Raw genomic sequence first — 12080 nt, forward strand, 5'->3', positions numbered from 1 at the left:
TGTTGACAGTTCTCCGTTTAGACTCTCCTCCCAGGTGATTCTAGTTCTAATCAAGTTGACACTTAACCATCACAGGTACCACACCATACATGCAAAAATGCTGATGGCCCCATTTCAGTCTATCAGCCCACCCTTGATTTGGATGTCTTTTTCATGCTTTGCGTTTCAGCTTTATTTTAGCACATGTAAGAAAGTCTTGTGTTTGCCTCTCACTACATGCTAAATTAAAAATATTTTCCAGCTTCATCATTAAGTTCTGCATTGGTATTCAGAGGCCAACTCAGGATTTAACTGTGCACTTGGGAATTTTCATGACCTTTATGGGATTTAATCAGACTCCCCATGCTATTAAGCATATAGATGTCTCAGTCACCCATGAAGATTCAGACACTGGACATGAATGCCCCCCCCAACAGCAGCTGCCTCACCCTCAACCCCCACCACCCAGATCTGAGGTAGGAATGTGTGGACTCAGCTTCCCTGTCTATAGCAGGACTCACTCAGTGCCTCTCCTCTATTCAAAACAACTCAATTTCCTTTCTAAGCTCCCTTAAGCCACCACAAGAAGAAGCAACTGAACTGCAAAGACGTCAGCTAGAATTTAATATTTGCCCGCATAAACCACAAGGAGATTATCTATATCTGGTTGCCAAGTGGTAAGGGAACAGTGTATTTCAATTATGATCAAAAATGGGACTGAGGAGATGGCATAGCAGGAAAAGGCACTTGCCACCAAGCCTGACAGTCTGAGTATGATCTCTAAGACCTACATGGTAGAAAGAGGTAACAGTGACTACCACAAATTGTCATCTGACACCTGAACTATGGCTGGGTACATATGCACACCCATGTACATATACACACATAATAAATGCAATAAAATTTCAATGATGTGATGGTTTGTATATGCTTGGCCCAGGGAGTGGCACTATTTGGAGGTGTAGTCTTGTAGGAGTAGGTGTATCACTGTGGGTGTGGGCTTTTATACCCTAGTCCTAGCTGTCTGGAAGTCAGTATTCTGCTAGCAGCCTTCACATGGAGATATAGAACTCTCAGCTCTGCTTGTACCATGCCTGCCTAGATGCTGCCATGTTCCTGCCTTGATGATAATGGACTGAATCTCTGAACCTGTAAGCCAGCCCCAATTAAATGTTGTCCTTTATAAAACTTGTCATGGTCATGGTGTCTGCTCATAGCACTAAAACCCTAACTGAGACAGATGGGTATCACAGAGGCTGGGAAGATAGCTCAATGAGTAAGAATATTTGCTTTGCAAGTATAAGGACCTGAGTTTGAATCCATAGGATCTACATTAAAAAAAATAATAATAACAGGCATGTCTGTCTGTGTCTGTGACCTCATCATCGTAAAGTAGAAATAAGCATATCCTAAGAGCTCACTGGACACCCAGCCTAGTTTAGTAAGAGAACCTATCTCAAGGCAGTAGGATAGAAGGCAGTAGAGGAAGATACTAGCCATCCTGCTCTGGGCTCTGCATGTATGCACAAGGGAACACACAGTCTCATGCATGTACCACATGACACATTTCATCATACAAACACACAAATGTGTCTCACAGCTACCCGGTGGAACTGCTATCTAACACACAGTATCTGCCCAGTGGAACTTCTATCTAACACACAGTATCTGACCCAGCGATGGTACAATGCCCAGTATGCAGCCCTCCTGGGCTGAAGTCATCATCTCACAGACCTTGCATGCAGAGCTTTCCTGTTGTTGAGCCTCCATCCCTCAGGCTGTGCCTCACCTTCACCTTCCTGCCTTATCCCTTTGAGCATCTTCCCTCTGCCTAGAGATACTAGACTAAAGTTCACTACTATGGTGGTTTCAATAAGAATGGGCCCCCAGCACCCACATATTTGAATGTTTGTTTCCCAGCTGGTGGACAGTTTAAGGATTATGAGGTATGGCCTTGTTGAAGAAGATGTGTCACTGAGGGGTGGGCTCTGAGATTTCAAAAGCTTATGCCAGGCCCAGTCTCACTGTCTTCCTCCCTTGAGCTTGTAGATCAAATGTAAGCTCTCAGCTATTGCTCCAGCATCGTGCCTGTGAGCTGCCATGCTTCTTGTCATGATGAGCATAGACCAGCCCTCTGAAACTGTAAGCAAGCTCCCAATTAAATGCCTTCCGTGAGTTGCCCTGGTCATGTTGTCTCTTCACAGCAACAGAACAATAGAGAACCTTGGCTCGCAGACAGAGCCACTGGACCTGAGATACCTCCTGCAGGTCCAGGTCTGTATAATTTTAGAAACCATCTATAGGACTATTGTAAGTCTAGAAGACTATTCATCAAGAAAGAGTTTGTCAAGCTTGGCTGGCCCAGTAAATTAGCCAGATGCTGAATTTACTTATTCTGCAGTAATGGCTCTAATCATCATACCACTCATGGGCTGGATATTGAGGCTGTAACAGATGGGAGCCGTTCCCCAAAAACCTGTAGCCCAGTGCTGTGAGCCCAGCAGAACCTTGGGATGTTAGGGGGCAGGGAAAATAAATGAGGGGCAGTGAAGGCTTCTTGGGAAATGGAAGACTGGAATTTAGCTAGCCCAATAAGGAAAGGGATAAGTAGACAGCATTCCAGGGAGAAGTAAGGGCCCATTTGGGAATAGACTGGAGCAGATGATGTCAAATGGGGTAAAACCATTAACTGGACCTAGCTTTGGAAGCCTGCTAAGCTTTGTGGGTAAGAGAGGCAAGAAAGGGTTTTATTCTGGAGATGGCATGCAGAGATTCTCTCAACTATTGGAACTCTTCAGGGGGTGCGGGTTGTAGCACATGGGTTCAGTCAGATGAGATGAAAACCCAGGAGGGCAGCAAGGCAGATGCCATGAGGCAGAGAAGAGGGTACAGGTGACTGTGTTTGAATGGTGCATGTCCCAAGAGGGCACACATTAAATAAAGTCTTAGAATAATTGAAGACAGGGCCTTTCAGAGGTGGAGCCTACCAGGAGGTCATCCAGGTACTCAGGTATGACCTTTCAGGAGATTATTGGACCCCAACCTCTTCATCCTCTTTCTCCTTGCCTCCTGGTTAATATGATTTACAATCTCGCTCTGCTTCATACCCATGAAGGACTACCTCAACAGAGACCCAAAGCCACTGGGTCATGGAGCCCAAACAAATCTTTCACAAGTTCACTCTTCCAGTGACAAAAAGTCATAATGATAACTGAAAAAGGAGAAGTGGTCTGTAGCTAAGGACCAGATCCACTGAGGCCTTGAATGACGAAGGCACACAGGTCCAGTGTAGAACAAGTGGGCATGGGGCCAGCAGCTCATGGAGGCAGACTCAGGCCTGTTCTAAGTTCAGGTCTAAGAGGCAGAAAGAAAGAAAACAATCAGGAGAAAGGTGAGAAAATGGAGTAAAGAGAAGAACCCAAGGCAGGATCCTAGAAACAATTTTGGAATAGAGGCTCCAGAAAGGCAAGCATGGACATCAATGTCAAGACCACAAAGAGGCCTCTGTAAACTGATACCCAGAGATGGCCCAGCAGAGGGTCACTAGTGTCCTTGACAGGCACTGAGTGAATAAGCACTGTGGACATAGGGCAGGGGTCAAAGACTTTCAAGACTTATCTTAGCAACAGGGAAGAAACACATCTGGCAAAATACTGACCTTGTCCCGACCTGGAAGATGGATCAGTCCTCAGTGTATTATATGTCTGTCTGGTGGAACAAAAGAGGGAGAAAGGGGGCAGGATCTGGGAAGGCAAAACCTGAAAGAAGAAACTTAGTATGTCAGAGGCCTGGATACATGGCTGTGGAGTAAGGTACTAAGGGTTCAGGGAAACATGTTGAATCAATGTTCATGGAAGATAGCAGCTTCAAAAAAAGGGAGATCACGGCTAGAGTCAAGGAAGAAATGATTTTACCAGCACATACATGGAGAAGTTTATAGAAAGTGGGTACTATGCTCTGGTTGTCTCATTAAAACCCATGTTGAAATTTAATTGCTGTCTTGACAGTATGAAATGGTGGGACCTTTAAGAGGAAATGAAGTCATGGATACCACCTACATGAATGGATCAAGGCTGCTGTTGTAGGTGGCATTAGTTCTAAAAGTATAATGTGGGACCCTGCCCCTTACCTCTCCTGAACACGTGCTCTCATGCCAAGTGGTGCCAAGTGCTCTCACTACATCACAGTGTGATGTAGTAAGAAGACCCTTGCCAGGGGTAGCCCTTAGATCTTAGAACTATGAGGCAAATAAACTCTTGTTTCTACTACCTGGTCCACCATGTTCTGTTATAGCAAAAGAAAAGACCAAGACGGTAGGGCAGTGAGGTGCTCCTCATGACAGGCTTAGTCATATTAATGAGCCTGACATAAACACATGAGTGTAGGAGCTTCTGGGGCTCCAAGAATGTGATAAAAATAAGACAGTATGGAGAAAGTTCACGACTTAGACCCAAGCCATGCTGGTGGGCTGAGACTACGATAAGGACCAGCCAAGGCCACATTGTGCAGTCACCTGGATGCCAGAAGCTCTTGGGGCTCTAGGCTGGGAGCAGAGGGGTACATGAGTGCATTCCTGGCACAGAAGAGTAGCTGTCTTTGCTACTTTGTGGGTTCTTCTTTCTTTCACCCCTCTCTACCCCTTTTCTTCCACCCTTTCAACCCCTAACACTAGATAAGAGAAAAAAAAAAGGATAGAGAGGAGAAGGAGAGCCCTGACTTTAGTCAGGGGTCAGAAAAAAAGTAATATTGTTAGACTACTTCCTGCTGATTAGGGGTGTTGGGGCAAGTTAATCTTTGCCATCAGGATATCAGATTTCTTCTTGTTTCTTCTTTTGAGTTCAACTATATAACAAATCACTACCAACGATCACCAACAACCCACACACACATACACTTCTCAGGGCCCTAGCATTCATGTACCCTCTGAAAAGTCCCCAGAATTCCAAATGTCACAGTCACAGAAACTGTCTACAGCTAGCAAAATCACACCCCCTGCCAGAGCACAAGGCAAATCGTAGTGAACTTCTGTGGAGAATCTGAAGTAAGTCCCACATCCCACACTTGGGATTAAAGAGAAAACATAGTACCATACTATTTCTGTTTTTCAAAAAAAAAAAAACTCTAAAACTGTCACTAAACAGAGGGCTCCCACCTTAAAGGTCACATGGTCACATAGAGAAGATGGGTACAGATGAGCCGAGACGTGGATGAGCTTAAAGAGACTCATGTCCTCAAGGGACAGTGTCCTGAGAAAAGGGAAATTACAGTCAAAACAGGGATCCTAAGCAGAGTGGAACCAAGAGGGCCAGGACTGCCTGGAATGACAGGCAGAGGTGTGGTCAGGGAGTTAGGTAGTCTCTGACAGTAGGTCAGTGAGAGGTGTGGTCAGGGGGTTAGGTAGTCTCTGACAGTAGACAGTAGGTCAGTGAGGAGGTGTCCATGACTACACCCGACCCTTGATGGATCCTTCAGAGAGTGGCCACAGAGGCAGACGACAGTGATGGCAAGGGTGGAGAGGACGCTGTCCAGACAGCACATTGATGGGAAAATGAGGCACTTCTCACCTTCTGGGAAGGAAGTTGGTAGCAGGAAACAGGTTCAGAGAATAAAGCACAGAGTCACAGGGATGCACAATAGAGAACAGGATGCAGTGGCTGGAGGGGACAGGAGGAAAGTGAAGCCAAGTGTGCTCTCAGGGTTGGTAGAGGTAGAAACACCCATGGCAAGACCTCACAGCTTCACCTGCCTTCACTCAGAGACTAGAGAGTCGGGGGACACTGTTTTGGTGGCTCCGCTACATCTCACCTTAGGAAGCCTAGAAACATCACAACTGAGGAAGCTCTGCCAGCCAACACTGGCTTGTTTCCAGAGCCTCCAAGCTCTGTCCCCTCCTCTGTTCTCACAACATGATTGATGGAGATACAATGGTGACAAGACTGGCCAGCCAGTCTTGGGAGAGGGCCAGCCAGCACTCATCACAAGCTGAAACAAGAAAGGAATACCACACCAGACAGAAAGCACCCCCCAGTTTCACCAGTGCTCCCCAGCTCCTTGTGGGGAGCCTCCACTAGTATCAGAGGCCATGAGCCTCCCAAAATGCTCGGTCTTCTTTGTATCAGTTGTAGTTCTCCAGGTTCCAAAGCACCAAGGTCCATAAAAGGATGTATGTTCCCTTGCTACCTAGGGTGTGGTCTCCAAGAGCAGCCAGAAGTGGACCAGGCAAAAGCTGGAGAATCTGCTGTGACGATGATTAAACATCTCTGTGACCCCAGGATCATCTTCAGCTGTGGGAAACAACGATGGGCAAAAAAGGCTTTTCTCTTTCTGCAGAGATGGAGAGGGACCATGGGGAGGCAGAAAAGGCTCTTCTCTTTCTGCAGAGATGGAGAGGGACCAAGGGGAGGCAGAAAAGGCTCTTCTCTTTCTGCAGAGATGGAGAGGGACCATGGGGAGGCAGAAAAGGCTCTTTTCTTTCTGCAGAGATGGAGAGGGACCATGGGGAGGCAGAGGATGGAAAGGTCAGGCAGCTACTGCAGGTGCCTTACTCTGGATGCAGGAGGATGGCTTGATTCAAACAGACCAGCAGTGGAAAGCAGGAAAGCCCTGGAAAGCTCTCATATTTGCCCCTGGCTCAGAGCAGGTCAAAGGTCTCTGGGAGAAAGGCTACAGTGAGCCCCAAGCATCCTGTTTCACAAAACACCCCCCTTTCTTTTTATATAGATGGGTAACTGGAAAAACTAGTATCTATTCCTAGTGGCTGGGTCTGTAACAGGCTAGAACTAGCTGAAAGGTTCAGCAATGAAGACATTTTGTCTAGGAAAACTTGCCCCTCAACAGACTGGTACTCATTACTGCCTGTGAGGTCCATTCAAATTCCAAGGGCAAATGTCACCATAAGCTCAAACCCATTTCAAGATGAGGTGATACATCAAGTCTTTCTAGAGAGCTTACTAATTTTATTTGTTAATTATCAAAGTTCAGAGGGACTCTAGATATTAAAAACTTGGAAAATAGGGATGGAAAGATGGCTCAGCAATTAAGAGCACTGGCTGCTCTTCCAAGGGGAGGTTCAATTCCCAGGACCCATATAGCAGCTCACAATTGTTTGTAACTCCACCTCCAGGGGATCTGACACCCTCACACAGACATATATGCAGGCAAAACACCAATGCACATAGATAGATGATAGATAGACAGATAGATAGATAGATAGATAGATAGATAGATAGATAGATAGATGATAGATAGATAGATAGATAGATAGATAGATAGATAGATGGGTCGGTGGGTGGGTGGATGGGTGGCTGGGTGGCTGGGTGGCTGGGTGGCTGGGTGGGTGGATGGATGGATGGGCAGACGGGCAGGTGGACAGACAGACGACAGACAGACAGACAGACAGACAGACATGAAAAAATGGAAAACTAAAAGCCTGAAATAAACGGTAATGCATCTTTGATCTTTTCAAAGAATGGCTTCATCTGTGTTTATATAATGAGACCGTCTGCAAACAGCCTCGGCCAAGCTGGAGCAGAAAAGATTCTGAATTGTGAGTAAACACTGTTCATCTCAGACTGGCTGGAAACAGACATCACTCCACAGAGTGAACCGTTCAGAACACTTGTGAGATTTCCCTTCTAAACATCCACATGCAGCTTTTAAAATGCACACAGACACACACAGACACACACACACACACACACATACACACATACATATATACATACATATATACATACACACACACATACATACATACATATATACACACATACATACATACATACATACATACACGTTCACACACACACATCATCACCACCCAATCCAATTTTTTATGGACAAAAAGGTGGGTGGTGGCTTTTTAATTGCATATTGTTGTATTTTCAAACTTTTTGGAAATGATCCTTTTGCTTTTGTAAGTAAAAGTCTAATTTGTAAGAAGATGAAACAGAAGTTCTTCTTTTAAAGAGCAATGCACAAAGGTCGGTGGGCTAGTAAACGCTGCAGCCCTAGTGCTTTGGAGAGGAAGTCAGGGTGAGCCTGGGTTCCAGGCCGGTGTAGGCTACATGTCAATACTCTGAGTCTTGCTATACTCCAGCCACAAATTCTAACTCTAAATATCTTACTTACATAGAAAGTAATGTTTTGGGTATAAACTATAATTAAATTGATAGTTCAAAGCTAGTGATTACAACTTGACCATAAGAGTCTCACAGACTCAGTTCAAATCCCAAGCCTAACACATACTAGATGCACAGGCTTGGACAAGTTTCAGAATCTCTCAGAGCCATAGTTTCTTCATATGTAAGAAGTCATCTGTGGGAACTAAAGGATGCCGCAGCATGTAAGAGACAAGATACATGAAGAACACAAGATTATGGTTTAAAAACAAAACAACTACAAAAACTAAACAAACAAAACCCTCCGCTTTTCTTTCCTTCTGCAAAGCAAGAAAAAAGTACTCAAAGATGGTGGCTAGTGTGAAGTAACTTCATTTGAAGACAATCCAGATAGACTTTCAAGGTTAAAAAAATAAAAGTCAAGGCTTAAATGTGCTATTAACCAGCCTTATCCATCTTTGCTTCTGGGCATCAAGGGGAAAGTGGGGGGAGGGGAGGCGAGATAACCAGAGATAACACCTGACAGGTCCTCTCCTAACTATACAGTGGGTAAATAGTAACTTCCATTATTCTCCTTAAATAGGTATGTACACATACAAATAAATAGGAAAAAAAAGGAGGGAAAAATGCCCCCTGCATCTCTTTTAGGCCAGGGTGACAGGCATTTAACTGCTGTTTATTAAGTACCAATTCATTACCTGGGATGCCAATACATACTAAGCAATCAGTATGACTCACCAGATCAGGAAATGTGCAGAAATATAAGATGCAGAAAGAAGGCAAACGCACCATCTACTAACTCTCCTAGACTTTTGGTTGAAATGATTACACCATTCCAATAACCCACAAGTACAGTGTGTGTCTATCAGGAAGTTAGACTGTTTCTGAGCTCCCCTTTCAGTGGTTAGGTACCAGATCTCTGTGGTGGGGTTTGGATTGCTTGATTCAGAGAGAGAAGGAAAAGACTAGGAAACAGACTGACCCTGCTGTCACTGTGTCATGATTCCTCTAGGGGTGCCAACAGAACCTGACTTGAGATTTGATTGCATTGTATGGGCGTAGGGAATAGATTGGGAGAAGAGAGTTGGGAACAGAGGCCAGCACAAGATCACTAGGACATGCAACTGTCATTCTGACGTCTCTTGCTTAACTTAGCTGCCCAAATCATCTACTTTATTAGCTAGTCCTAGAGTTATGTATAATTCTCCCCATCGCCCCCCTACCCCAACACATACACACACACATACACACACACACACACACACACATACACACACACACACACACCACACACACTCACTCACTCACACACACCCTGAGGGAGAAAAGAGCCTTCTTTCTGGTGATCCACCCTGCTTCAGGAGCCACTGCAGTGAACATCTAGTCTGAAGGATTTAGGGGTACTCTCAGGACCTGCCACCCTCCAGACAAAGCAAAACCAGGAAGAAACACCAAATTAAGTATTAGCCTTCAAGAATGTATTGCCCTTTCCAAATATGAAGACACTGAAAAAGTTCCTTTAGAACATGGACGCAGAACTCTGCTGTATGTTTGAGCACTACCTACCTTGAATAAAGTCTCTCTTTCTCTCTCTCTCTCTCTCTCTCTCTCTCTCTCTCTCTCTCTCTCGCTCTCTCGCTCTCTCGCTCTCTCGCTCTCTCGCTCTCGCTCTCGCTCTCTCTCGCTCTCTCGCTCTCTCGCCCTCTCTTTCCCTTATAACTGCCAACATCCTCAAAGTCCAACTGTGTGCAGTAGAACAGATCCAGCATCCCCGGGCAGAGAGGATAAAATCCCATCACATCTAACTGACTTTTTACATCAGCCCCCAAATTCCTACATTGGACCCCCTCTCTCTTACTTCTACATCCCTAAACCAAATGGTAAGTGATTGTTCATGCTTAGGAAGAAGCAGAAGCTTACATTGATCTACAGGGTGTCTTTTCAGGAACTGTGGTTAGAGTCCCTTCCTCCTCCCCAGGCATGATCTCTCTGCCCCTTGTCATTTGGCCCTTATAGCAGGACACTCGGAGTTCTATTTTAAGATAAACTGCTCCTCAATCTTCTTCCTTCTGGGTCATCAGTTGTACACAATCTCTCCAAGACTCCCCAGAACCAGGCCTCCAGGAGCTAGTCTCAGGGTCCCTCCATTACCCAACCCTGCTGGAAGGGCAAGGCTGTTAGTGGTGCCTGTCAATCACTGGGACCTTAGCTCTTCTCATCCATCTGTCTTCCCAGAGTGAGAATGGGGCCTTAAGCAGCCCTGAAGGAAGCTAGGGGGTCAAGGGTTTGTGACATGTGACACAGTCTCCAGGAGACCAGGTCCTCCTGCGCCCTCCTCCTACTCCCCTTCAGGAGTCCTCCGCTCCACAGCGCTCCACACACCGCACCTGATGACCTAGGACAGGTCTGCTCTCCGTGCTGGGTGGAAGCGTGTGTCCTGGGGATAATGGGAGGGACCTGGGCAGATCTATAGCACCTAGAACCTCATTTATCCTAGTCTTCCTCCCTCCCTTTTCTCTCTTCACTCCCACCTCTCTTGATTTCCCTCCTCTCCTGCCTGGCCTCTCCTTGCTTCCTCTTACAAGATGCTCTGGTTATGTTTCCACTTTGTCTCCAATTATGTCTAAACGCAACCCACCACAGATGCTGACATTTTAAATGTTTAGTTGTTATAGTTACTTGACTAATTGCCTGGGACACCGGCAGCGCTTCTCTCTGCAGGCAGGAGAGAAGGGGGTTGGGTGCAGAAGGAAGCCGGGCAGATGGGGTTTTGAGCCCCTACTGCAGGTCTGGCTGGGACACCTTGTCACGCCCAGGAATGTATCCCCCAGGGAGGCTCCACGGGCCACAGACTTCATTCAACCAAGGCGGGTAGGCGCCTGTGCGGTACCGCCTGACCTCAGGATGCCAAGAACTGTGTCCCCTGCCCCGGGACAGGGAAGATGGACAAGGTCTGCCCGGCAAGTACTTCTGCCTGGCCTCACGGCCCGCCCACGCCTACAATATCCAAAAGGCAGGTGAAATGAGGAAATGAGGTGGGCATCGGGAGACTTTGGGGTAAATGAGAGTTAGAACCCGCAGCAGGTTACTCACGTGCCAGATAGCGAAGAAGATGAGCGCAGCGCAGAGCACCAGAGACAGCATGTAGCAGAAAGCAGCGAAAGTGAAGGCCATGGCTGAGGACCCTGGATCCCACCACACACAAAGCCGCTCCCTGGAGACCAGTGCCCTTCCCAAGTGAGAGCCAGAAAGATGTCTAGTCTGCACACTCCCGGCAAAAACCAAACGGCCAGGAGCACCCACCACAAGCAGAGACAGAGTTGAGGGTCAGCGAAGCCGGGATGATTCCCGCAGGACTGGAGACCCAGGACCTGGAGCGCCCATAGGCACAGAATGTCGCTGATGGCAACTGTTCCCCTAGCCGAAGAAGAAACCTAACCAGCAGAGAACATCTGCAGACCAGTGTCAACTAGAGAGGTTCTCGAGACCAACAGGCACCGGGTGCGAGGACTCCACTCAGGACCAGGCGAGGAGGTCTGGTCCTCTGGAAAGAGCCTTCTCTGTCCGAGCAAAGAGGTGGGGCGAGCACGACACCCAGACTTCAACAGTGTCTGGCCAGGTGCCCGGGCTCCGGATCCCACAGACGCTCTGTCCCCGGAGCACGAGCCTTTTGGTGGCCGAGGTGGAGCCAGGTCCCTTTAGCCCTGCGTCCCGGGCTGGGTCTCCCAGCGCAGCTATGTGCACGGAGATGAATCCGGCCCCAACCGCGTCCCCCGGCCGCGGGCTTCGGTAACTCGGTGCCTGGGAAACTGGGTCGGACTGGGGCGGCGTGGGCTCCAGCCTAGATGGCCGGGCTCGGTTTTCCGGCCAAGTGCTGCTCGCAGCTGAGCGGGGCTCCACCTGCTGCTGCTGCTGCTGCTGCTGCTGCTGCTGCTGCTGCTGCTGCTGCTGCTGCTGCTGCTGCTGCTGCTGCTGCTGCTG

At 47.4% G+C, this 12080-nt stretch overlaps 1 protein-coding gene across 3 annotated transcripts in view; it reads right to left on the reverse strand.

The window, feature by feature from the left end:
- The window catches only part of Cnih3 (cornichon family AMPA receptor auxiliary protein 3), a 102811-nt gene extending 91538 nt beyond the window's left edge, over nucleotides 1-11273 (reverse strand). For all 3 annotated transcript variants that reach the window (XM_028789319.1, XM_028789320.1, XM_028789318.1), the window contains exon 1: nucleotides 11193-11273. In XM_028789319.1, the coding sequence (XP_028645152.1) occupies nucleotides 11193-11273 (81 nt within the window). The remainder of the gene's footprint in view (nucleotides 1-11192) is intronic.
- Between the last annotated feature and the right edge of the window lie 807 nt (nucleotides 11274-12080).

Source organism: Grammomys surdaster, unplaced genomic scaffold, assembly GCF_004785775.1.
Source record: "Grammomys surdaster isolate TR1022 unplaced genomic scaffold, NIH_TR_1.0 125808, whole genome shotgun sequence".
Taxonomy (NCBI): domain Eukaryota; kingdom Metazoa; phylum Chordata; class Mammalia; order Rodentia; family Muridae; genus Grammomys; species Grammomys surdaster.